Source organism: Galeopterus variegatus, unplaced genomic scaffold (genome assembly GCF_000696425.1).
Source record: "Galeopterus variegatus unplaced genomic scaffold, G_variegatus-3.0.2 Scaffold772, whole genome shotgun sequence".
Taxonomy (NCBI): Eukaryota; Metazoa; Chordata; class Mammalia; order Dermoptera; family Cynocephalidae; genus Galeopterus; species Galeopterus variegatus.
The window spans coordinates 419,881-446,215 of NW_007726883.1; the positions used below are offsets into that span (position 1 = coordinate 419,881).

The window sequence follows — 26,335 nt, forward strand, 5'->3', positions numbered from 1 at the left end:
ATTCAAATTCAGGAACAGCTAGCTCAACAAATAGGATGTTTTCCTGGAACATCTTCACTAGTCTGAATTGGTGAAGGAAAGGACAGTATAAGTTAGAGAAGTATGATTTACAACTACTTTTCAAGAATAACAAACACCAGCTAACACTTATGGAGCACTACTATATACTAGGCACTGTCCTAAGTTTTACATGCATCATATCATTTACTCCTCACAACCATCATGTAAGGTTAGGTCCTGTTATTGTCCCTGTTTTAGAGATGAGGAAATTGGGGCTGAGAGAGGTTAAGTAGACTCCCCCAGGTAACAAGTCCAAGTCAATTTATTCAAGAATCCATTCTCTTAAACACTACACTGCCTTTTATTATTTTTCCATACCTAGAGTAACTCAAACTCACTGCTAATAAAGTGTTTCCAAGTAGAAGTTCTATCAGGTTTGCTTTAATAAGCAAAGCTCATTGTAATTAGCAGCCCCAATTAATGGGCTTGCTCAAGTCCTTCAAGCAAGTTAAACATGCCTTCCTGCAATCTTATATACACTATTAATTTGTTTAGCAGATTCTTTCTTCATAAATGAGATGAAAGTAACTTCAGTCCAAGTCAAATTATCACAATATTCAAATTAACAGAGTCCAAGTTAATGAGAGTTCACTCTAGACCATTAATTTTTACAAAATATTTACCTCCTGCCTCGAGTTCACTTCTGCTATTTCAGCAGTTATTGCCTATATATCTAATGTACAAACATATGTTTGCACTGTTACAGTTTTCACGTAAAAGGCTTCTGACCACCTTCAAAATAAGAAGAACAAGCCTGACTATGATCCTGCTTAATTGTGCAACATTCATAACATAGTCTCTAAGAACTGGACTGTAACAATTTGTTAAAAACCTAGTCTAGCATCAAGTAAATATACAATAGAAGAAAACACACGAGTTGGCATATGTAATGAACACTTCCATTCAATTTTCTTAAATAGTCCTCTCTCTTAAGTAAAGTGTGATGTTCCAGAATTTTGGTGCCTGAATTAGTAGCTATTTGCCCCCACTTCGGGGGGAGGGGGGGAGCATAATTACACTGCTTTTTTCTAGCTTCTCTGTCCCCTATAAATCTTATTAGCTAAGGTTCTAGATCAGCTACTGGCTCCTTATTCTGATTAAGTTGGGTTGTCTCAACCCTCCCATGTCTACATGCAAACAGTAGAGAAAATAACAATAGTTGCCATCAACTTTCAACGGGAAATGCCTGAAAATATACTCACTGCATGCAAAGCACATTGAAATCGCTTGAGGAAAACCACAGTGTTTATAAACCACAATTGATTATACCTTGAAAGTACTGAATATTTGTATTACTGCCTCCTCCTTTATATGTCTAGTATAGTGGATATAAGCAAAATTTAGAGCTCAAGGAGTCTAGTTCAGTGTTTCCTCTAAGTAGACTTCATGAGCAAGGAAATTACAGACCCATATGTGCCTCTAACACTGTAGCGCCTACATTTTAAATAGGCCAAAAAGGAGAGGCCCTGTGTGGTATGGCTAACTACTTATGAGAGTTATTTTGCCATACAACTATAGCAAATTTATTTCAGTTCCAGATATCATTTTCCCCATTAACTCAGGAGACCAAAGGAGAATAACCACTTGCCTTTCATCCCTGTCAAACTCAGCAAGTTTCTCAGGAAGCAAATACTATTTAAATCATTTTCATAATTCTAAAATGCCTGTAAGACAAGTCCAGGGTCTAATTATACCACTTAAATTTGTTGAAGATGTTTGGGTTTTTCTTTTTTTAATTTCAATAACGAAAGAGCCCAAGGGTTTAAAGCCCTAATAATCTAATAAACTTTGCTAAGTGAACATTGTAACAGATATGCCTGGATGGGATTTTGTAAATACCAGACAATTTCCCCTGATCTTTATCAGGGAAAAGAAGTCTAAATCTTTGGCAGGGAGAAATCAAATGTAGTGCAAAATAATAACATCTGGCCAGATTGTGTTTGTCAGGGTAGCAGCCCCTTTAGATGTCAGTCTGAAAAGTACTAGAATGAACTCTGAAGGGTGTGTGTGCAACTCTTAATGAAGCAATAGGAAAGGCTGCCACACTGCCATAGAATACTCAGTGTACAATTAACTCACCCTAGTATGTCCCTACAGAGAATTGTTTCACATCAATGGAATTTGAAGCCTTCTGCCAAATAAAAGTTTTAGGCCATTCTTGGGGTATTTTGTTTATTTCTCCATTACTGTACAGATTCCTAACAGCACTTTATATTTTTTAAAACCCTCTATGATCATTTTAATGAGTTATTAAAGCTTATTTTTATCTTCTGACTCCAAGGAAGACACTGTGACTTAATGAAAAGGGCAATGACTTTGAAGTTAGAAACTTCTTGTTGCCACTTACTGGTTATGTGGCCTTAGGCAAATTGCTTAATAGCTCTTAACCCCAGTTTCCACATCTGTAAAATGGAGATAATAATACTTACCGGTATTATTACCGTTATGAAGATTACTCAAGTCTAGGACTTTTAGTAATCTTAGTACCTTGCTTCTCCTTCACTTAGTGACCCAAATGAGTTCAAATGTCTAACCTCACCATCTTTCCAGAGACCTCTGACCTTCAAGAAGGCTTAATTTATGCAGGCATACACTATCTTCCCCTCCCATCAAAACAGAAACAAAAACCTTCAAGGTTATATTTATATTTTGAAATAATATGTGCATCACTTAAGCCTCTTCTTCCACTATAAGCCATCTCAACGATCTGGCAGAGATTGTCAGAAAGAACACACTTTGTTTACTTTGATGCATGAGATACTTTAATTGTTTTTCCTGCCTCTGATTTTTTTTTTTTTTTAATCTGGAGTTTAGACAGGGAGAATTATGGTCATCTCATAATTTTTTAAAAAAAGTTTCCCAATAAACAGCTCTTTCCAGAATATGTACCACAAAACAATGCTAAGCCACTGATTTGTCTGATAGGCCAGTGTATCTGTTTGAAATGTTATTGCTAGAAAGAGTACTGTTTTTCCAGTCCCCAAAGAATAGGAGTGCGGACAGGCTTTGGGGTTTTCCCCCACCTACTAGTCTGTTAGACAAGAACAGGCACTTTGGCCTCACTAACTGGGTTTCTTAAGCTACCCTTCAAGGGCTGGGACATGTGAGAGTAAACATACATACTACATCAAAGAATAGTTCCAGGGCCTATTTTCCCAGCTGAGAAGGTAGGAAGGATGCCCAGAATCCATGCTCCAGGCAAAGAGACTGGTGGCAGGCAACAATTCACCACCTCCGAGCACCTTTCCAGCTACCAGGGGACAGTCTCCAGTACATTTCTAGACTAAGATTACTTCCTGTGAAATGGCCAGATAGATTTCAAATTCAGGGAAAGGAGAGGCAATGCTGATATCAGTACAATAGACATGAACTAATTCAGACTGATAGTGTCAGGGGACAACTGAATAACAACTGTAATAGTCATTTAAACTTTTCAAAGCATTTTCATATACATTACCTCTTTTGATCCTCAAAAGCACTGGCAGGTTCAGGTGTTATCATCTTGCACATAAGAAAATAAACTCAGACACTTTAAATTACTTACCCATTTTCACACAGCTGGTGCCAGAATAGAAAATAGAACACATCATTGAGTCATACTAAGGCTAATATCAATTAGTAAAGAACCAAAGAACGTATTGGAAACCAAAGGAAGGTACTGATACATTTGACTGAAGGTGTTTTTAAACCCCCACAAAAAAATGAAAAATTAAATTAACAAACCAATAAAAGCAATTTATAACATACAAAGTGGGCTAGAATCTTGAATATAAAAAGAGCTCTTACAAATCAATATGAAAAGAAAATGGCATCTAATAAGAAACAACAAAAATCTAAATATTTTTTAAATGATGAAAAAATATTAATGAGAAAAAAAACACAAAATAAAATGTCCAAATGATCAACAAATCATCCTAGTCATCAAGGAGAAATATTTTTTCACCCAAACTGGGGTTATTGTAAAATGGCAAATGGCAAATGGTTAGGAAAATGGACATTCATACATTGCTAGCAAAAATGAAAGTAGGTATTAACTTTAGAAAAAATCAAATAGGTTAGGGCTGGCTGGTTAGCTTAGCTCAGTTGGCTAGAGTGCAGTGTTTTAACACCAGGGTCAAGGATTCAGATCCCCATACTGGCCAGCCACACACACACACAAAAAAAACCAAATAGGCAATAAATGTGAGAAACCTTAAAAACTGCATAGCCTCTGACCCAGCAATTCCAGTCCCAGGAATTTATCCTGAGGAAATAATTAACAATGTGCATAAATATTTAGTTACGTGGACATTATTTATCTAACTGTGGTTTACTGAAAGCAAGCTAAATTTCCAACAATAGAGAGGGTTGGATTAATAACATATGAGACATTCACATTACTAAGTAGAGGGTGGTCCCAAGATACTGTATTTCTATTGTGTTACAGAAATATATTATTGACATAGAAAGGTGGCTCTATTACATGAAAAAGCAGTACAATTCCATTTTTTGAAATAAAATACACACACCTATAACATAAGAATAAAAGTATGAAAGATAATATGCCAAAATGTTAATAGTGGTTATCTTCTGGCAGATAGGATCTGGGTCATTTTATTTTCTACTTTTTATTTCTTTGTGTTTTTAAATTTTTTCTCTAATAGAAAATTAGTACTTATTTATTTAGCAAAACCTTGTTTCTTAAAAAATCCCGAAATAAAGTTTGTGCTATTTCTTTTAAGGGCTCACAGTAACTAAGAATGAATAAATAATCCACTGGCCTCTAGAAACCTGCCTTAACAAATACATAAGAATACTTTCTACTGAACCTATTGATTACTGATTTCTTACTGCATACTGAACATTTCATTTTAAAAATATCCTCTTAAAACAGTTATTAATTTATCTCTACAATTTTGTTTACACTATTCATTTGCCTGCCAAGTCCTTTCTTCAACCTGAGTCAACCTTAGTCCTACCTATATCTGATGAAATTACTATACCTAGGAGCCGAGCCCATGGCGCACTCGGGAGAGTGCGGTACTGGGAGCGCAGCAGCGCTCCCGCCGCGGGTTCGGATCCTATATAGGGATGACCAGTGCGCTCACAGCGCTGCTACTGTAAGGAAGTGCTACTGTAAACAGATGTAAAAAAGAATAAGAACTTTAGTCTTTATCTTCAAAAAGTAACGATGGCTACCATTATTGAGTACCTATTATATACCAAGCAATATGGTAAATGCTTGACATAATTTATGGCTCACTTTCACAACAACTCTGGAAGGTTGTAACTATTATCCCCATTTTGTAAAAGGGGGTTATGTAACTAGTGAGCAACAGAAGTATATGAATTCAGAACTGTTTTGACTCTAAAGCCTGCCTATTCTGTCATTTTGCCTTCCATTAAAATATCAAATATAAAACTCTATCTAAGGAAAGGTAAGGTTATGTGAATGGCCCCCAAATTAGAGGCACTAGCAACCACGCTGAGAGGGAACACATAGTAATGTAGGATAAAAGCACCAAATTTAGAATTCAGCATTCTTGCGTCAAGCAACTTCCCTATTTAGCATTGGGTTAACTTGCCTGAGTTACCAAACTCTCTTAGTTTTAATTTTAGTGGGATTAATACCACATTTTTGAAAGGATGCTGGGATGATTAAAATAAGTACAAGTATGACTGTTTGCTGTATAGGAGACATTCAAGAAAAGTTAGTTTCTCTTCCTGTCCAGTTATTGTGAAAGGATGGTAGGACACACAAGAGCATATTTGGACAAGCTGACAGGTGTCAACATTGTCAACCAATGATTCTTGGTTACAAGGTGCAAATCTGTGGCACTGAACCTTGTTCACAGTGCTCTGTGAAGAGCCTAGGTCAGGCTGGAAGAAAAGACAACCAGCAAGCCTGGGAGTGGTGAGGCCAGAAGCAGAGGCAGAGGCTCAGGCAAACATAAGATGTTCCCATCTCAGTGGGCCAGCATCAATCCATTATCTAGACTTTTAAGATATTACATCTGACTTGATTTTAGAACCTAGAAGTAAATGCTGCAGGCAACAGGTTCTATCTTTTCTATTTGGTCATAGTGGCAGTTGCTGCAGGGGAAGGGGAAGAGTTAGAAATATGCCTCTTTTAATACTACTTATTTTAATTTTGTATGAATGTTGAGAGTGTGAGTGTGTGTGTTCATTCAAACATTTATTGACTACCTACTGTCTCACCTGGGGATACAGGGGTCTGCTACAATAGGCATAAGCCCTACCCATAGAGAATTCATTCTCTAGTAAAGGAGATCCATGTTAATCAAATAACCATACATACACGTGTCCCACTGCAAACTTGATAAGTGCCAGAAACGAAAAGCACAGGTTCTCAGAAGATGGAATAGAGTGGATCCTGGTCTATTCCAATGATTACATTTCAGTTTATGGGATCCAGAATCAATGTTAAAGAACTTCAAGCAAAGGAGGGGAGCATCATAAGCATTCTGATTTCCTTTCAACATTTTTGCTCTCCTTCTCCTAACGCAACCCAACGAAATCAGTTTCCCTTTGCTAGATCTAGAGGATACATGAACTCATTCAGACCACTAGGGGACCATTTAGAAGCTGCCTACTATATAGTCTTAAATATACACATATACACACAGAGAGAAGAAGAAAACACACAAAAATGGTACAAGTGATTATTTCTGAATGGTAAGATTATGAGTGAGTAAACTAGAATATTTTCATATTAATTATAGTTAGATTAAAACATTAAAAACATTAAAAAATGTATATATGCCAGATATGTGACATTCAATACTGCAAAGTAATTTTATTCCATACACAATTGTGCTTATAAATGTACAAGAGAGAATAATAAAAGCAATGGCTACCATGCATTTGATTCCTATGGGCCAACATAAGGCTGAGTTCTTCACTGCTCTCATCCGATTTAACCCTCTTTAATAAATGGCTCAGAGAGAAGTGACAAAGAGAGGTCAGAAAGAAAGGAAAGAGCAGAGCTAAGACTTAGACCCCAGCTTGCCTGAAGCCAGAGCACATGCCCTTCACACTATGGCCCTCTGCTTCCCTTGTAGGTGTTTGGTCCTTTTGAGAGAGAAGGCTGAGTGAGAGGCTTATAAGGCTAGCCAGGGAGTCCAGAAAGACTGGTATGTAGCAGGCAATTAAGAATTTGAATTTGAATTTAATTGAGAATAAGATTTACCTAACTCCCTCACCTGCCTTTCTCTTTGATCAGGAGCCATGTCTGTCTGGAGAATTCATACAGGCCATCTCCTCCAAGAACCTCTACCCTCTAGTTAGAATTCATCTTTTCCAACTCTACACTCTTATACAGCGGTGGATTTACTGTGAAGCTAATGAAACTTAAGCTACAGGGAGCCATACCTGTGTGCCCTCTCCCAGAAAAGACACAGGCATTTTGTATTTTTAATTTTGTCTTTTTCATAAAGGGGGGCCACCAAATTGTATAAGTTTTGAGCCCCCTAAAACCTGGATTCCCCCCTTCCAATAGAAAACTGTAGAGTTTTTCTCACAGCATTTCTCTTAGGATGCCTTGTTCCCAAGTTATTCATATATAAACATCTTGGTTTCTGACTTCTGAGCTATTTGAAGGTAGGCATGAGGTAGTTTTTGTCTTTGAATCCCCCGTAATATTTGCCTTCAGATATGCTATGTACTTGCTCAGCAACTGTTTTCCAAATTAAATACATTATAGTTCCCTTGCAGGAAAGAAAGCTAGAATTGAGGAGACTACCCATGACCATGCAACAAAATACACAGAGGCTGTGTAACACTTGGTGGTTAAGGGCACAGGCTCTGGAGCTGCACTTCCTGGGTTCAGCTTCTGTCTGCCATTTATTGGCTGTGCTACTTTAGACAAGTTACTCCACCTAAGCTTCCACTTCTTCAGTGGTAAATGAGGCTAATAAAAGTACGAACCTCATGGGTTGTTGTGAGGTTTAAATGAGATAATACAAGTGAAACACTTTAGAACAGGAAACTTCCTTTATCTCTCACTGATTTAGTACATGTTCAGAGAAGAGGTTTCTGATCCTCACCCAAGCACTCAACTTTCTTCTCCCCACACCACCCTGACTACCTCCACCCAGACTCATTCAAACTCAGCCAAAATGGCACTCTTAATCATTACACTCCATTGATGAACTAGGAAGCAAAGGAGGGGACTAAAGGAGTGAAACCCGGTCATGCTTTGCTCATCGTCTAAGATGTGAGCTGATGGAACCTGTAACTGAAATCAGAGAGGAACTAAAATCAGAAGGCATCAGCATGTGAAAATTAGACAACTAAGACCCAGAGAGGACAAAGGAGAATGAGATGTAGAAAAAAGATGTGAGGAAGTATGAAGGCAGAAAGAAGTCCCTGTGACTGACTGAAAGGTGGGATGAGAGAAAAGGCGGACAGACGCATACCTCAGCCCCTGGAAGCAACTCCCAGACAATAGCAGGAAAGGTGCTTTGAATTTCTGTTACCACTTCCAGCTTAGAGGAAAATTGTTTGTACCTCCACTCTACTGACGGCAGAATTCAAATCTCTCAAACATATGCTTCATTACTCTGATATCAGGTATTGCAACTCAGCGAGACAGAAAGAGGAGGTGGAGCATATGTTTTCAGAAAGTAAACAAATCCCAGTGGGGGAGGGGTGGGGAGTAATCACTCTAGGCAAAAGTAGTATTTTTCCTGGAAGCTTCTAGAGGGCAGGGACAATGTCCTTTAATTTGCTTTGTTCGGCCCACTAGTGAGAAAGGTGGGCAGTGATAATAATAGCAAGAGGGGGGTGACTTTAGAGCTCTATTAAATCTAGGGCCATGAGCTGGGGTAAAAGAGTTAATCTGCATAATCTCCTCACCTCACCGTTGGCCCCAGAACAGTCTCCGCCTACACACTGAGTCATTTTTCTAAGCTCTTTTTATTAAACAGTTTTCAGCCTAATGACTGACTTTTCTAAATCAATAGAGGGCACAGGAAAGGTTGACAACTCCCCCAGCCTTTGGCTCTGCTAAAGCCACAGAATTTTGAAAGAAATTGAATCCAAAAGTTCTTAGTTTAAAACTGAAATTGACTTTAAACACCCAGTTTCCAGTTGTTTTTTCCAATAGCACTAATAATTAAAGAATTGCATTTTTTAAAACTTTGTAACCAAAATATCTCTTTGAGTCAGTGCCATAAAAGTCCACTAATTAAAGCCAGCATCTTCTGGGCTCTGATGAGAAATTCACCCTTTTATAATGGGATTACTTGAGCTTTGCTGAACAGCTGAGTGGTTTGATTAATAATTTACATTTTGAGGATATATAACCTCACTCATGGTCATAGTTTGTGATCCTAAAATTCTCCTACTCAGTTTAATGTTGTTATACTTATCCCTGGCAAATGAATTAAGTTCTGATTAGACATCAATGTAATTATTCTCTCCCATACGTTATTTTCAATGAAGAAAGGGCTGCGACAGAATGGCCAGTAGTTTGAATCAGGGACTCAACCAGGCTCAGCCTGCACAGAGCTGGAGTGTGGGCACAACTGTCAGGCTAGTCAGGGGGAAAAAATTGTGAAATGGAGAAAAATTGCTCAGTACCCACTTAAATCCCCCACTACATTATAAAACCTAAATTAACAAATGATTGAATCTCAAAAACATGTTTATCAACATTCAAGCAATTATTTAGTCACATATTAACTGTGAAGGAAAAAAGCTTTGCTTGAATAATGTCCCTAAACAGTTATTTCAAGCAGAAATGACTGCAGAAATTGCTCTGAGCTGATGGAAAAGGGTGGTCTAACCAAGGTCAATTTTATTTAGGGGGAGTAGGAGAGACAGGAATCTGACAGAAAAGAGTATAAAAACTGCCAAGAGCAGATGGGAACAGAAAACAAGGGAGAGGAGCAACAGAAGCAGCACAGAAGCGCTACCCTCCTCCCCATTCAAAGACATCCTTCTCATCTCCTCCACAGAAAGCAGTTAGAAGAAAGCAAGCCTTCCAACATCAGCCAAAGATTGACTGACGATCTCTAGACCCACCCACCTTTTCCTTTTCTCTGCCACAATAGCATGGACCAGAAAATGCAATTAAACTCTGGCCTGTCTTCTAGCCATTTGTTTGTTTGTTTGTTTGTTTATATAGTTTTGGCAGCTAGCTAGTAAGGGGATCCAAACCCTTGACCAGAAAATGCAACTCAACTATGGTTTGTCTTCTAGCCATTTATTTATTTATTTATTTATTCATTCATTCAGTTTTGGCAGCTGGCCAGTAAGGGGATCCGAACCCTTGACCTTGGTGTTATCAGCACCATGCTCTAACCAAGTGAGCTAACCAGCCAGCCTAGCCATTTGAAAATATGCAATAAATTATTGTTAAGAGAGGAGTTCAAATGTTGTCATCACAAAGAAATGATGTTTGTGGTGATGGATATGCTAATTAGCCTGATTTGATCATCACACAATGTATACATGTATCGAAATACTACTTTGCACTCCATAAATATGTACAATTATTGTGTCAATTAAAAAACAAAATTTTAAAAATAAATAAATAAAATAGAAGCCTGAAAAAACAACAAAAACATGAAGTGAACACAACAAACCTAGTCACTTGTTTGTATGTGAAAATACCAGATATGGATCAGAAGAGAAGCTTTAGGAAGCTGAAAAAAGGGTTGCTCCTAGCAGTACTGACATTTGAAACAGTGCAGCTTCACATCCAAGAGTGCGTAAAATAAACCCCCTTTTCAAAGGGTCCTTGGCCTAAAGTATGTTCTCACCTGTGCATTGGAGTTGTTTGTGTATAAGTACATCATGAACTCCAGCCTTGTCCAAGTTAGTGTCTGTAATGATAATGTGTTATTTATTTGGCACCACCTAGGGTGAAGTGGTCCACATAAATGAGCTGTCCAGATAATACACGTTTATAATGTTTTACAGTTTTCAAGACATGTCGACATACATTACACAGGACTGCAATTTTTATCCCCATTTTACAGATAAGAAAACTAAGATTATTGGACTCTAAATAACTTCCCCAAATCATAAAGCTCATAAAAGCAGATCTAGAATTAGAAGTTACATTTTCTGACTCCGAGTCCAGTGTTTCTTTTATTGTTCTTTTATTGTCCAAAAATTATTTTTAGCCATTCAAAATGGAACTATTAAGAAAAGGACATTACTTGATCTCTCCTTATTGATTTGAAACCATTATTACGAACATCAGTTATTGGACTTACTATAATACAGGGGCTACTGAGGCATCTAGGGATATATTAGTCTACTAAATGCCCCAACTGCCACATTTAGTGAGTTCTTGAGTCCCCTTTTATGTCCTCCAGCCTTACCATCACTTGTAACTTCTTGCTCATATGTACCTCCCCCATCAGTCTTCCACAACCCTTCTTTTTAACTGCTTATCTACCACCTGTTAGAAAGCCAGAAAATCAAGCTTGTAAAGACTGCATAAATTTAGTACAGTAGTAGGCTCTAAGCAAGGACCAAAAGTGCTCCTAGGTGAGTCAACTATACAAGCAGGAGCTCCTTGGCATTTTAGGTGTGCAGGAATGTTTTCTGTTTAACCACTGTTTTTACTCTCTGATAAAGATAGTTCAAGTTGTGGGATAGGCAACTTCCAGAAAAAGCAAAGTATTGCTGCATTCTGAAGAGTCTGTTCTCATTCAAAGTCAGTGGCACCTTGGGAAAATCTAGAATCACCCAACATCCAAAAAAAAAAAAAAACAACCCTGCACATACCCAAGTATTTCCTGACAGTACAAGGTTGAAAGTCACAATACAATCTACAAAGAAAACAGAACTCAAGGCTTGAAGGTGTAGAGGTGGAGATATGATGAAAACTTTAGAATTCTATCCCATTTTCTTCACAAGGACTAGAAATCCTACAACTTCTTAATTTTGTTTTAGCTCAAGCACACTAAGAACAAGGAAAACATGTCACAGGATGGCTTGGAAGAAGCTCTGGCATCAATGAGTTTCCTCATCTGTAAAATGGAGATAATTACAGCACGGACCTCACAGGGCTGCTGAGAAAATTAAATGAGATAATTATGTAAAAGTAAGCATTGTATCATAGGCACTTAATAAATCTTCACTATTATTATTATCATCATAAGTATGATAAGTTAGGGGAGAAGAAACAGAGAAAGAGAAAGGAAAATCTACTTTCAGTGGAGTTTTTCAAAAAGAATTAATTAAGCTGAAACAAAAACGATTGTGCTGCCCCATTTTACTAAGCACATCTAAGTAAATTAAATTTAGGAAACGAGGCAATGCAAAGATTGAAAATAAAGAGCAATTTTTTTTTTATGCTTCAATCATTATCAAAACAACATTAGCAATAGAGCACTCCAACCATTGTAGCAAAAGGCCCCTGGCTCATTTATGAGGGCAAAGGCTTCCTGCAAACAAAGACATAAAATCCAAATCAAGGCAGTAAGGATTGCTCGTGTAACTGTGCACATATTTTCAGAAAGCACTCACTGTTTAAATACTCCCAATGTGGACTAGTGAAGGAATCCTAAAGAGATTGTGGATCTAGGCCAAGATCAAGATGAGCTTTCTTCAACTGCATGTGGTGGAGAAAACAGCTCACAAAAGCTGCCACATCAAATTTCACATGAGCAAAGTACTGGGACAATTTTCTCAATAATCTGGTCTACCAGAATCTTGGGTAGGGGATTTATTTTAGGGAACAAAAAACAGTTCTGCAGCCCAATTTCAATTCATCAGATAATAAGTAGTTATAAGAAAAAAAGAAGTAGATGCTCTCTTTTTCTTAGCAATTAATAATACATCCTCTTGTATTGGTTCCTGGTTTTAAGTCCTGTCTTTCCTAATGTTTGTTACAGAAAGGACTTAGGGGCAATGTCCCTCCAAAAACATGGAGTAAGTTCCTTGAGGTCTGGAACCATGATTTATTTTTTCTCAAAGTGAAGTGGGAAAATAATAAGAAAAGGGAATGAAACAAGGTAAAGAATGAGTACATGTGTTGACAACGTAGAGGGCACCAGCAATAATGAGTTCAGACATCATTTAGTTGCCTCCATCTTCCTTTGCTAGGGTTGTCTTTCTGCCTGTCCCCACAACTCAAGAAAGAATGTGCATGTGTGTGTGTGTGCATGAGAGAGAGAGAGAGAGAGAGAGAGAGAGAGAGAGAGAGAAGATACTAGTAGATGTTGCCCTCACTTTCCATCCTCTGTCCACACGGGTAGTGTTTAGCTTTCATGCTACAGCAGCCATATCTGGAAGCCAATCCAATCAAAATCCTGTCACAACTTTTTTTCTCTCCTAGTCTCATGCTGTTTCAGACCTACAAAACAGAATATGCAAAGTGCAGGACTGGGCAGAGACATGAATGCTAACACACGGGCCCTTGGAGGACAGCTATGTCAGCTATTCTGCATGCTAGAATACCAGTGTGAGCAATCTACCACCCGCCTCCAGACAGGCAAGGGTTGTAAGGTAACATCTGTGGGCTTGGTTATTCTGGGAACTAAACAAATCACTAATACTCCATTCTAAAGAGGTAACTTGATGCCCCAAAGAGTAAAATTCAGCTCTCCACTTCAACCCAATTCTCACATCACATCACTTCTTATCACCCCACTTTCATCAAAACCAATCTAGGAAGTACATGAATGGCACATGTATTTTTAAAATCAGCTTAAATTATTCATTCTATTGCCAAATTGTTAGTCTCAACAATGTCTTCACAAGTCTGCCTGCATAAATAGGTTAACAAATACTTCAAGCTTGTGTATTGTACTTCATATAATCAACCTAACATCCCCTGAGGCTTTGACCCAAGAAACTATTCTGAATGTATGCTTTATCAGCTAATTTGAATAATTTTCTTAGCTAATCCTAACAATTTCATTATAATACACAAAATAAGCTATAATCAACCCACCTAACAATTCAAAGAGGTTAATTCTTCCAAAGGTGCCATAAATCTAAAGCTTTGCAATGTGAAGTAGTCAGAAGTGTTATTTTTCTATTTGACTCCAATCCTCTCTTTGTGGGGCAAGAAAAGGCAGCTGGTCCTGTCTGCTTGAGGAAGGATAGAAGAAAGCCCAATATCCATAATTAATTTTTCCAGTCACAGGAGGCAGCCTACTGAAGTAGTTAAAAGCATAGACTCTAAGAGCCTGGCTGCCTGGGTTCAAATCCTGCCTTCACCATTTATTTATTGGTTCATGGCCTCGGGCAAGTTATTTAACCATCCCGTGCCGTAGGTTTTTATCCATAAAGTGGGGATACCACTACCTACTCATAGGTATATTGTGAAGATTAAATAAATTAATATATGTAAAGCACTTAAAAGAGCACCTAGAACGTAGTGCTGCTATATAAGCACTTGCTATCACCACCACCACCACCACTGTCATCATCATCCCTAGCTGGGTATTTGAATAGAGAGAGGCACTCCCCATACTGCTCTGATAGCCCTACAAGTTAGCTAGGAGAAATGTAATTTCCTATCCCTTCTGAAATGCCAGAGCAGCTTCTTTCACAGCCATATGCAGGCATGGTAAGAACTAAGATTCAAGAAGAGAGGAGAGGTAACCACTCACACAAACAGGAAAATGTTAGGCCGACAAGCCAGTTTCTCCCTCTTAAATGGAAATGGTCCTAGTGGTCTGAAGGAGTTCATGTGTGTTCCACAAATATCTAACTCACTCCTGGAGAAAACTGGGCTCAGTATTTAAGGAAATCTCTTTTTTAAATAAGTCTTATGGGCTAGCTCAGAGAAAGTATCATTTACTCTTTTTGCAGAGATTTACAACTTTTACATATAGGTAAACAGAATGCCCTTGGACAATGATTTTTGACAATACCCACCTTTCCAAAGATTAAAATGAAGCTTCTCTAAAAACTGTTTTTCCTTAACCAGAATCTCTCACTGGGATGTTTTTTAAAAATATCGTGTTAATGCTGAAATGGTAATTTATAAATTATATTTAGCGTTTGAAAGCCTAGTGTTCAAATAATGATGCCATTGAGTAGCACATCTAAAATGATCTCTAGAACTCACCTTGGAAAACCGCAGCATTCTGAATAATTAAGAACTTGAGCTCCATACTAGCAGACTGAAGCAGTTGTTCCATGTTCAATCGTGCTGTTAGTTGGTATTTTTCTTCCATTTTTCTTGAGCAGCATGTTGGGCCCTTGGGGAGACATACTTGCAAATCTGATCCTAAAACAAACAAGGTTTTCATGTTTCAGTAAGCAGAATGTCTCTCTCTCTCTCTCTCTCTCTCACACACAGCAAACAGGGCAAAACAATGCATTTCTTTTAAAATACAGTAAAATCTTGATTATTCAAAGTTAGTGTTCATCTTGACTAATCCCTGTGTTCTCCCAATTGTCCTTATGACTGATTCTTTTTGAATAACCATCAGAATTAATTGCCTAGGTTTGACTCATAAATTCTGCATAAACTAATTTATAGCACCAAATACATGTCATTGAACACTGATATTTAATTTGTCTGCTAAAAGATCAATCTTTACTCCTATAATTTATTTTTCTTGATTATAATTTATGAATGAGAAGACAACCAAGAAACAATTTTTAAAATTCCTGTTATGATTTCCAAATGAAATGTATGTCTGGCCAACCCAATGTTGCTTTTCAGGATAAATGACCAAAACATCAATATCATATCAAAGCTATGTTGTTGCTGTTTTAACTAAAAGTCTAGAGCAAAATGCAAGTCATTCTACAAATATTTTTTGGGCACCTACTATATGCCAACTGTTGTGGTTATAACGGTATATAAAACAACGTCTCTGCCCTAGTGGAGCTTAAATTCTGGGAAACAACTAACAAACAAATAAAAACATAAACATCATGTCAAGCGTTGATAAGTAGTATAGAGAAAATAAAACAAAGTAAAAAAGGGAAAACAAACTGGTGAATCCATACAATAGAATTCTATTTAGCCATATAAGGGAATGAACTGTTGATACATGCTGCCACATGAGTGAACCTCAAAAATATTTTGCTAAGTCAAAGAAGCCAGATCAAAAAAAGTACATACTCTATGGTTCCATTTATGTAAAAGTCTAGAAAATGGAAACTAATCTATAGTGACAGAAAGCAGCTCTATGGTTGTTGGGGAGGATGGAGAGCAGGAAGTGGGTGGGAGAAAGGGATTGCAAAGGATAGTGAGGCCACTTTGGGGAATGATGGCTATGTTCACTATTTTGATTGTGGTGATGGTTTCATGGGTATATACATATGTCAAAATTATCAAATTGAACCCTTAAATATGTGCAGTTTATTATATATCAATTATACCTTAATAAAGCTGTTACTTTTTTAATATTTAAAAAGGAAAGTAAGGGAGATATGGAATGTGCAGGGACTATTTTATTTTATATAGGGTAGTCAGGGAAGGCTTCTTTTATAAGGCAACTTTTCATGAGAGATGAGGGAAGTAAGGAAGAATCCCATGATTTTATATCCTCCACCAACACTAGCAAATATTAGGGCTCAATGAATATTAAGTCCAATCTCCTTCCTCACTCCAACTCTTGTTTTACTCAAACTCTCTCTTCAATGAGCATCTTCTGTGGTAGCCATGAAAACATGCGTCTCAGATCTCCAACGATGGGGAGTATAATTGACTAATGGCCCCAGGTGCTGCCCTATGAATTCACCCCCATGTTGTGCCAAGGCTATAATCCCTGGGGCTGTTCCCAGACAATGACTGGGCACAGCAATGTTGCTAACTCCTGTGAGACATAGGTCTTTGCTTACAGAAGACTTTAGCTTGAGGGGTCCCCACTGACCTTGCCAAAACTTCCTCTAAATTGCACTGCTGTCTAAGATACTTCCTACTCGACCTTCCTTCCTTTCCTCTCTTTTCTGTAGGAGTCAGACCTGCACCATGGTCTGATGGCTCTTCCAGCCTCCTTCAGCTCACTTCCCATTTTCCTTCACGAGTATTTTCCCAATAAATCTCTTGCACCTCTAATTCCACATGAGGGTACTTCAAAAAGTTCATGGAAAAATAGAATTAGAAAACAAAATGAATCTTTCCATGAACTGTTTGAAGTACCTCATATTGGATTAGATGCCAATCTAATTGGCATCTTCTTCAAAGAGGACCAAATCTAACATACCTTGTATGTGCCAGGCACTGTGGTACGTGGTGGAGTTACAAATTTGAACAAAAGAGACTTGGTCCCTGCTCCCAAGGAGCTCACTGTCTAAAGAGATTTACAGAGATAAATACCTAGTACATATAAATGAGCACAATAATGCAACATAGATAAGTAGGATGACAAAAAGTGTATATGGGATATAAGGATGACTCCCTCAAAGTCCCATAAGGTCTTCAGCAAAGTAAGGCCTAATAAATCTTACTGCAGTAAGGTCTGGAAAGCATATTCAGGCATTTTAGACAGCTTTTCAACAACTTTTTTTTTAAAGGGGTGGGAGGGACTAGTTAGCCCTAAGTTACCAGAAAATTTATTTTTATTACAACATCTTATTTCCCTAGGAATTCTAGTTGATCATGGCCTTAATACATGTGTCCAAGTTTTCTTAATTTAGGAATAAAATCCATCAAGTTTTGCTTCACATGACATCACCGTTGGAGTCCAGAGTATTGACTCCAAGCTCTCCACTTCCTCCTCCTCAAGGGAGCTGCTGACAAAAGTAGTGAAGAAGAGCAAAGATAATACATATCACCAAACCTAATCCAGCACTGCAATTTATAGTACTGGATGGAAAGGTGATATTTAATGTCAAAATACAATTTGGGGTCTGGAGACACAGAATTCAGATTTATCTCCTATAAATGTCAATCTCATATACAAGCCTTAAACTGATTTTAAATATGGTCTAAGCTTAAAGGCTTCATGATTATCTTCAGAAAAAGAAAAAAAAAAACAGAGCTAGTTCTAGCTCACTGTGTTCTTTTTACATGAGGTTACAAAATATAATGCTATTCTAGGAGTAGAAACTGATGTAGTTTACTCAACCAAGAAGGAAAAGAGTCCCCTTGGGGAAGAATGGCTAATCTAAATTTGAACAAGGTTCGTTGGAACACACATGTAGATATGAAAAATCGTATACAGTAGATACTTCCCATATACCAAGTTCCTGTCCATTTAGCAAGGTTTTATTTACTTTCTTGGCAAACCAATGCCTAAGTAGTGTGCCTTTAAAATATCTGTATGTAAATGAGTTCATAAAATTGTTATAGATAAAATCCTTTGTGTTTCTAAATTTGCATTGGTGACAACTTCCAGTTTTCAGGAATGGTTGAGTTTATTTGGCAGGTTGGCTGTTAGTACTGCTCCTATTCCCACCAGCTCTAGCTAGTAGGAGCTATAAAATAATAGGGCTCAGGTTTTTTTCTCTGTGAAGTGCTTCAGATCTTAAAAGTTAACAAATTGCTGCTCAATTTACATACAGAAGCCCAAGAATAACTCTTTGAATTACCATGACACCAGTTTGGTTTGCCTTTGATATAATTCATAAAGTCACTCAAAGCTTGCATAGTGTGTGCCCCTTCCCTGAGTTGGTCAAGTGTCATCACTGTATAAATTCCTACCACCTCAAGAATCAGTTTAGCCAAAAAATCTTTAAAAGAATAGAGCCTCAAGTGAGAACTTTTGGGAAAACACATCATAGGTCATGAAGAAAGTATATGTTATGTCCAAATATAAGTGTATACATAGCAATATTTACCCTTCTTCCCAGTTATCACTGCCTGGTTAATCAATGAATCAGTACAATTGATCTAGTGGCTAAGAGTTAGCTATAGATTTGAGGAAATAAAACATCCATAAACTGATAAGAATTCAGGATTTGCAAACCAAGAAGGAGAGAAATATATGCCAAAGGGAAAAATATTTAGTTTTAAGCAAATTTCACATAACTCACAGACCAGCTGAAAAAAAGGCCCTACAACATGATGAACAAAGAGGGCCAGGAGAGCTAGCCATGCCTAAATGAAATGGCAATAGTAAAATATAACCATTTCAGTGCATGGACACGTGCATAAAAGAAATGAAACAGAAAGAACACAAAAAACAGAAAGAGACAAAGAAAGAATTTAGAGGGAATCCTCATCAACTAAACAAAGAATTACTCTGGGAACTGAATCCCAAATGGAATGAATAAAAAGTACACTGGGAGGCCGGCCCGGTGGCGCACTGCTACAGTGCGCCACTTGGGAGCACAGCGGCGCTCCCGCCAAGGGTTCGGATCCCACGTACAGACCGGTTCCCGCTCACTGGCTGAGCGGGGTGTGGGCGCAACACTGAGGGTTGCGATCCCGTTGCCGGTCCCGGTCCAGTACGGGCATGACACTGAGGGTTGCGATCCCGTTGCCGGTCCCGGTCCAGTACGGGCATGACACTGAGGGTTGCGATCCCCCTTGCCGGACACGAAAAAAGACAAAAAGGAAAAAAAAAAAAAAAAGTACACTGGGAACTGGTACATACTTGTACAAATAAAAGTGGAAAGGTCAATTCAAGAAATAAGATGCAACCTACAAAAGACACAGAAAATAGGAAAGCATTCTTTAAGTATATGAGGGACAAAAGAAGGTTAAAGGAAAATAGCCCCTTTATTAGATGGACAGAAAAAATAATCATGGACATACTCGTCAAAGAGGGGTGTTCACTCTTTTTTGTAAAAATGGAATTCACTTGGGAAATGGGAATAGAGACAAGCAATACAGCCTGGGATGGAGATAAGGAGAAGGCTTAGCAACTGACTATTCAAATGAGCCAGAAAGGTTCAGCTCTTTGGGGCTTAATAACTTGCATTCCCAGATGCTAAAAAAAAATTAACTGAAGTCATTACAGGGCTGCTAGTTCCCATTTATTTTGAAGGATTAAAAAGTGCCTTCATACTATAATCTCCTCTCCTAGACTGTAAATTCCTGAAGAGCAGAGAATGACTCCCATCTCCTTTGGGATGCCCCGTCGATCCCATTCAGTCCTGTGCATATAGTGTTGAATTAATGAGGGCTGTAGACTGAGAACACTAGCAAAGAACTTTGTGTCTGTCTGTATCTAAAAAGAGGGAGTGGAGACAGATGACCCTGAAAATTTTACATCTGTATGCTTAACTTTGATCTTTGAAAAATATTAGAAAATACCATAAAAATTAATTTCCAAGCATCTTGAAGATACACAAATAGATTTTTCACTTGAAGGAACTATGAAGTAAGTTATTTCTAATTATTTTGAGACAATGTTTTACTTGTACATTGGGTCCAGTTGTGGCTCCTACAACTGAAGGAATATTTGAGCTATGAAAGTTTTTTCTCTGGGGTATTATTCGCATGTGTCCCCAAACTGGGCACCCTTACTAGCTGCCTCGCCTCCCAGAGGCTAACCACAGATGGTCCACAGAAGGCTCTCTCCTGATGCATACTCTTGTGTCAAGGGATCTCTTCGGGCTCAGCTACCTGTGGCTTAGCCTTCTTGACCATAATCATAGACTCTTTTCCTTTGGGAAAGAGTTCTTACTCTTTGTTGGCTCCACTTAAAGAACTGACCTTTTAGACTGCTCCTGGTTTCCCTTAGCCACCTCCCCCCGAACTGGGACTTCAGTTCCTCTTTGCTGTGAAGTTCTAGGCTCTTCACACTCACTTAAAGACCCCATTCCAGGCCTGAGCCCTGTATATAATTGGAAGAGGAAAGTCAGTAGTGTGTATGGGACCGTTTAAATGTGTTAGTTCTATTGAATTTTATTCCAAGTCAGTAAGTGTTAATGATCTGGAGGTCAGCGGCATCATAGACACTAGTTAGGCAGGAAAGAGCAAATGCACTTATGGCCCCTCAGGTCAAGTTGTTTACAATTTAGTCCTAGCCCCACCACTTGTTAGCTGTGCAAGCAAGGACAGGTTACTCAACCTCTACATGCCTTTTGCCTTTATCTATGAAATGGGATTATCAAATAGTACTTACCTTACAGAGTTATTGCAAGAATTAAGTGAGATTATACATTTAAAGCTCTTAGCCTTCTTGATACAAAGTAAATATTCAATATGTGTTAATTAAAATTAAATAAAAAATAAATTCACACTGAGAGACCAGACTTTTACACACAAGAATACCTAGAGAACAGTAAAAGTTGGTATATGGTTATGTGAAAAAACATGCAGGGTATTTTCTGAGGTGATGGAAATAGTCTATATTTTAATTGGAGTAGCAGTTACATGGCTGTATACAATTGTCAAAACTCATTAAACCCTTCACTTGAAATGGGTGCATTTTACTGTTTATAAGTTACATCTCAATAAAGTTGTTTTTTAAATATGCAATACAGCCAATATTTTTTAAATAAGGGAGTGTGTCACTAAGGCTCTCAGTTTCAGAGAAGACTTCCAGGAGGAGGTGGGGCTTGAGATAGACTGTAAAGGATGGGAAGAATTTAGAGAGGCCAATGGGTGAAATGTGTTTGGCTCCAGTGGAGTAGTGAGGCAAGGCTGACCTGCCAGGAGACAGGCTGGAATCTGGGGCAAAGTCAGCTTATCAGGCAAGACAGGCCCAAAGTTGAAGGGTCTTGAATGCAGGCAGAGGCCTGTGGACTTGACCCCATGGGCAATAATGGACCATTGGAGGTTCTCAAGCAGAGGCATAATATGATAAAGAGTGCTGTTTAGGAAGATTAGTCATAAGGCCTGAAATTGGGAAATGGACTAAATAACCCCTCAAGGTCACTTCCAGCCCTCCGATTCTCTAATTACCTTTATTATGTTCTATATGTTGGTTATTTTACTAGACTGCAATTTTAGCTAATGACTATAAATTGTCAAAAATCACATTAAAAAGCACATTAAAGAACAGGAGAAATATTAATGTAGACCTTGATCCTTACACTTTACTAAGAGCAGATAAAGCATATTCAAACAGCAACAGAAGAGAATGAATCGTCAGGGCTCAGTAACAATGAAAATTGAAATCTTTTATATACATATCTTTTATATATTTGATTTGACACATTTCATTGGGAAGGTCTGCTTTATGAACAGCAGGTTTCTTTTTTTTTTTTTTTTTTTTTTTTTTTTTTGCTAACAAAGGTACATTGTGCTGAAAATAATAATGTAATATTATCATTAAAGTAATATTAAACAAAGGAATAAATTATATCCAAAGTTGGTTGCTTCATGACTTATAGGAAAAATAATAGATGCCTATTAAAATTATGCAAAGGATTAAGTGAAGGTTGCTCTACTAATGAACCAAAAAACATATCAGGCACTTTAAAAAGGTATTTTTTTTAACAAAGGACAAGTCAATTTGCCATCCAAAAATATTAACTAATTTCCTTAGCATATAATAGTGACTTGCTATTAGAACGGCACCTTTCTCCCTAATTAATCATTATCTAAATCAAATCTTACACGCTCATTAATTTCTCACTAATCAAGATAGGAATACAGATGAAAGAAATGGCTGCATTTGAAACCAGTGGGGAAAGTGATGATTGCTGGTGGAAAAAATCATCTTAGGGAACCCAACTGAAGGTTACCCTTCTGTTATTTAGCCTGAAAGAACATGACCTTGTAGAGGGTGCACCTGGGTATCAAGAGCTCAGACTTTAAATCAAAGACCATACCTGGGGCCGCCATAGACTCTGCCTCTATAAAAGGCAAACCAAAATGTCGCTACCACACTGGAGTACTGGGAGTTTAAAGCAACCCTGGAGATAAGCTATTCTCTAAGCCTGAGAATTAAAGAATGAATTACCTTTATCTCTACTGCCAACTGTCAATTAATTGCCTATCATTTCATGCCCAGTAAAGGTTGAATCCCCCCAGATCACTACACTCTCCCACAAAGAGGTTCTTTCTGGACCACATTCCCAACCAGCAGTCAACATGTGCTCGGGGAATACAAATTCACTGATTATATTCAGCCTGCCAAAGTGGTGAATGATTCATTCATCCAACATTTACTGAATGCCTACTTTGTGCCAGGGACTATGCCCAAACCAAGGAATACAATAATGAACAGGACATAGTCCCTGCCCTGGAGTTCACAGATTGGTCTAGGAAATGGACTCCCAAACTAACTAGAAACCTCTAAGTCACTCTGGACACCTTACTCACAATATCCCCTATAGCCAAATGTCACCAAATCCCACTGATTCTGCTTTCCAAATGTCTCTCATCATTCCCCTCCTTTCCATCACTGCCTCATCACCTCACCTCCTTTCACATGGATGACTACAACAGCCTCCAACCTGGCCTTCCTGCCTCTACACCCTCCTCCACCCAAGCCCTAGAGAGGTAATTGCTAAAGTACGTATCTGATCAATTCATTCTACTTCTTAAAAAGCCTCCAAGAACATGGAACAAGGGCACAGAGGTGCAAAAGTGGGTGGCATGTTCAGGCACTGCCAAGGAACCTGGCAAAGCTAGAAGGAAAAGTGAAGTGGCGGACAGTGGCTGGGGCCACATCAGGAGGAGCAATGTGAGCCCTGCTGCAAGATGACTCCTAGTTCCCTGTTCATTGGATTCCCACAGGAGAGAATGTTCGTGGGAGCAGAAACAGATGCACTCCAAAGGCTTTCTGTACTTTGAATTCCCATAGCACTCTCCACCCTTTATAGAGTCACTTCTCACACTCTCTCACTTGCATCATAGTTATTTTTCATGCCTTATCTCCTCTAGATTTAAGTTCCTTGAAGGAAAGACCTTTGACTGACTCATCTTTGTATCTCAAGGGGCCCACTGTGGTTTGGGCTTGATGCCCTCCCCTTTCACTTGGATGCAATGCCAAAAACTCAAGAGAGTTTAGTTTTAAAGGAACTAGGTCAGATTAATTGATGCTACTAGAGCAACTTTTAGAAAAGCAAAAGACACACACACACACACACACACACATACATCACTGGTTGAACAGTTAGGGGAAACTCCCTAATAAAAAGAAAACTGGGTTGGAGAACAATGTCGGCTACTCTGGAGTTGGGATGAGGAATCTTTTAGTTTAAAATTCTGTCAGAGGGACTAAGCTAAGGTAATTTTCCTGTCTCCCCCGCTCACTCCTTCACTAATTGTTATTCTACTCAGATAAGTAGCTGAGGTCCTGTCTTTCAGGAGATGTATAACTTTTATTTTTCAGATACAATCTTCAAATATGCAGACCTGAGGCATAGCTGAGAATTTCAACACCTGGGCCCAATTTAAGTGCTAGGCCCTTCCCCCTGTGTATGAAATCACATCAGGGGGAAAAGAGCTCTTCACTACCAAAGCTAAAGTGTTATTATCGGTACACTTTGTACCTATCTAACACTGTATTTTGCAGTCTAGGTTTTTGTAGCCATTGATATATTTTTCTTATTCCTACAATGTATTAAGTTGTATGTTTCTGTGGGCAAGAACTATATCTTAGCCATCTCTGTATTTCCTGGCACGGCATAGTACCTGGTATATAGTATACACTCAATAAATGGTTGTTGGATTACTGAATAAGTAGTCACAATGAAAGCCTGCTTTCTATACATACATAGTAGGCTCCCTGTCTCTTGAAGCATTCAAGCATAATTTGGGTAGCAATATTAGAGATACCACAGAAGGGGCTCCTGCACTAGGTAGGAGGCTGAACCTGGTGACCTCCAAGGTTCCTTTCTCTCTGTAATTCCATAAAAGCCCTACTCTAACTTACTAATCTCTTTATACATCAAGGTTATCACTGGTACACTCTGATAATGCATCAGAGGAGAGATGCCCCACAGCCATAAATGTTAGAACTGGTCCTTTTGTCATAAGCAGTTATGACAGCATTTCTTCAGAGAATGTCTCATCTGTGACAACTATATATTTACCACTTTGCATGCAAGTTGTACCTAAAACTCGGTATATCTGAACTTAAAAAAGCAGTCTTTTGCTTCACAGATATTTATGGCTTTTAAAACTCCCTGTAGGTGATATTTCAGCAAACCACAAAGAGTAGGTGGAAAGCTGCAGTCGATTACAAGTGCACCATCACCTTGATCCCACAGATCCTGTGAAAAGGTTTTGCAGGAGGATAATAAGCAACAATTGCCTTCCCACAGCTACAGTATTTAGAAAATATATTTTTTAAGAAAAAAAATTCAACAAGAGTCACGAGGTAAGATATAAAGTTTATGCAGAATAATGTGGTAGCCTATTCTGTTTAAGAACTCTTGCAACTTAGGTAAGTTATTTTATTCCCCAGATCCTTAATTTAACCATTTGAAAAATGGGTTAACAGCAATTGCCACCCACATCCCTCTCAAGAAGCACACTGACATTTTACAAATGACTTTAAGCTTCCCTCAAACAAGTTCCCTTTAGATTAGAGAGCTCTGGTAAATTTGTCTGATTCAAGAGGCCCCAGAAAGCTCTCCTCTATAATGGGTTGAGTGGTGTCCTCCAAAAAGATATATCCATGTCCTAACCCTGGAACCTGTGAATGTGACCTTATTTGGAAAATGGGTCTTTGCAGATGTAATTAAGTTAAGGATCTGGAAATAAGGTCATCCTGCATTATCCAGGTGGGCGCTAAATCCAATGACAAGTGTTCTTAAAAGACACACGAAGGATAGACATAGGAAGAGTAGAAAGCCGTGTGAAGATGAAGGTAGATGTTGGAGTAATACAGCCATAAACCAAGGAATGCCTGGAGCCACCAGGAGCTAGAAGAGGTGAGGAAGGATTCTCTCCTAGAGTCTTTGGAGGGAGCATGGCCCTGCTGGCACCTTGATTTTAGATCCTGGCCTCTAGAACTGTGAGGGAGTAAATCACAGTTGTTTTAAGCCACCAAATATGATGTGATTTGTTATGGAAGCCCTAGGAAACTAATACACCCTCTCTCCCCATCTATCCCACCTAAATGTATCTTCCTAGCAATGTCTAAATGTTTCATCATGGGTGAGTTACTACTTTGGTTAAGCCATTTTGTCAGGTATTGTCTTAAAGTACAATAGTGCTCCATAAATATGTATAATCGATAAAAAAAGATCATATTTTTAAAAAAGGAAAACAAATTAGCAAGTAAATAAAAGTATTTTATAGTCATGAAAATATAAATTAGTAACAATTATGTGAAAAAATTCTTACCTCACTCATAATCAAACCACCCAACTACATAAATAAAATATCTTCCTATCCTAAAAAAGTAAAAATAATAAAGTGCAGTATTCCTTGAGTAATGCCCTCATTCCTCAAGGCTAAAGAGTTTACTTTGGATCTTCCTTAGCACAGGAAAGAAGGAGGCGGGGGGGGGGGGGGGGGCGGCGCCGAAAACCCCACCCCCCCGGGGGGGCC

The 26,335-nt window shown here is 38.4% G+C and overlaps 1 protein-coding gene and 1 non-coding gene across 2 annotated transcripts in view; both read right to left on the reverse strand.

Annotated features, from left to right (window-relative positions):
* Positions 1 to 26,335, reverse strand: part of GPC3 (glypican 3) — a 426,680-nt gene that overhangs the window by 380,586 nt on the left and 19,759 nt on the right. The window contains exon 2 of the mRNA XM_008572275.1: positions 15,101 to 15,262. Within this exon, the coding sequence (XP_008570497.1) occupies positions 15,101 to 15,262 (162 nt within the window). The remainder of the gene's footprint in view (positions 1 to 15,100; positions 15,263 to 26,335) is intronic.
* TRNAI-GAU lies at positions 10,310 to 10,384 on the reverse strand. The gene has a single exon. It is a non-coding gene; the product is annotated as a tRNA-Ile (tRNA).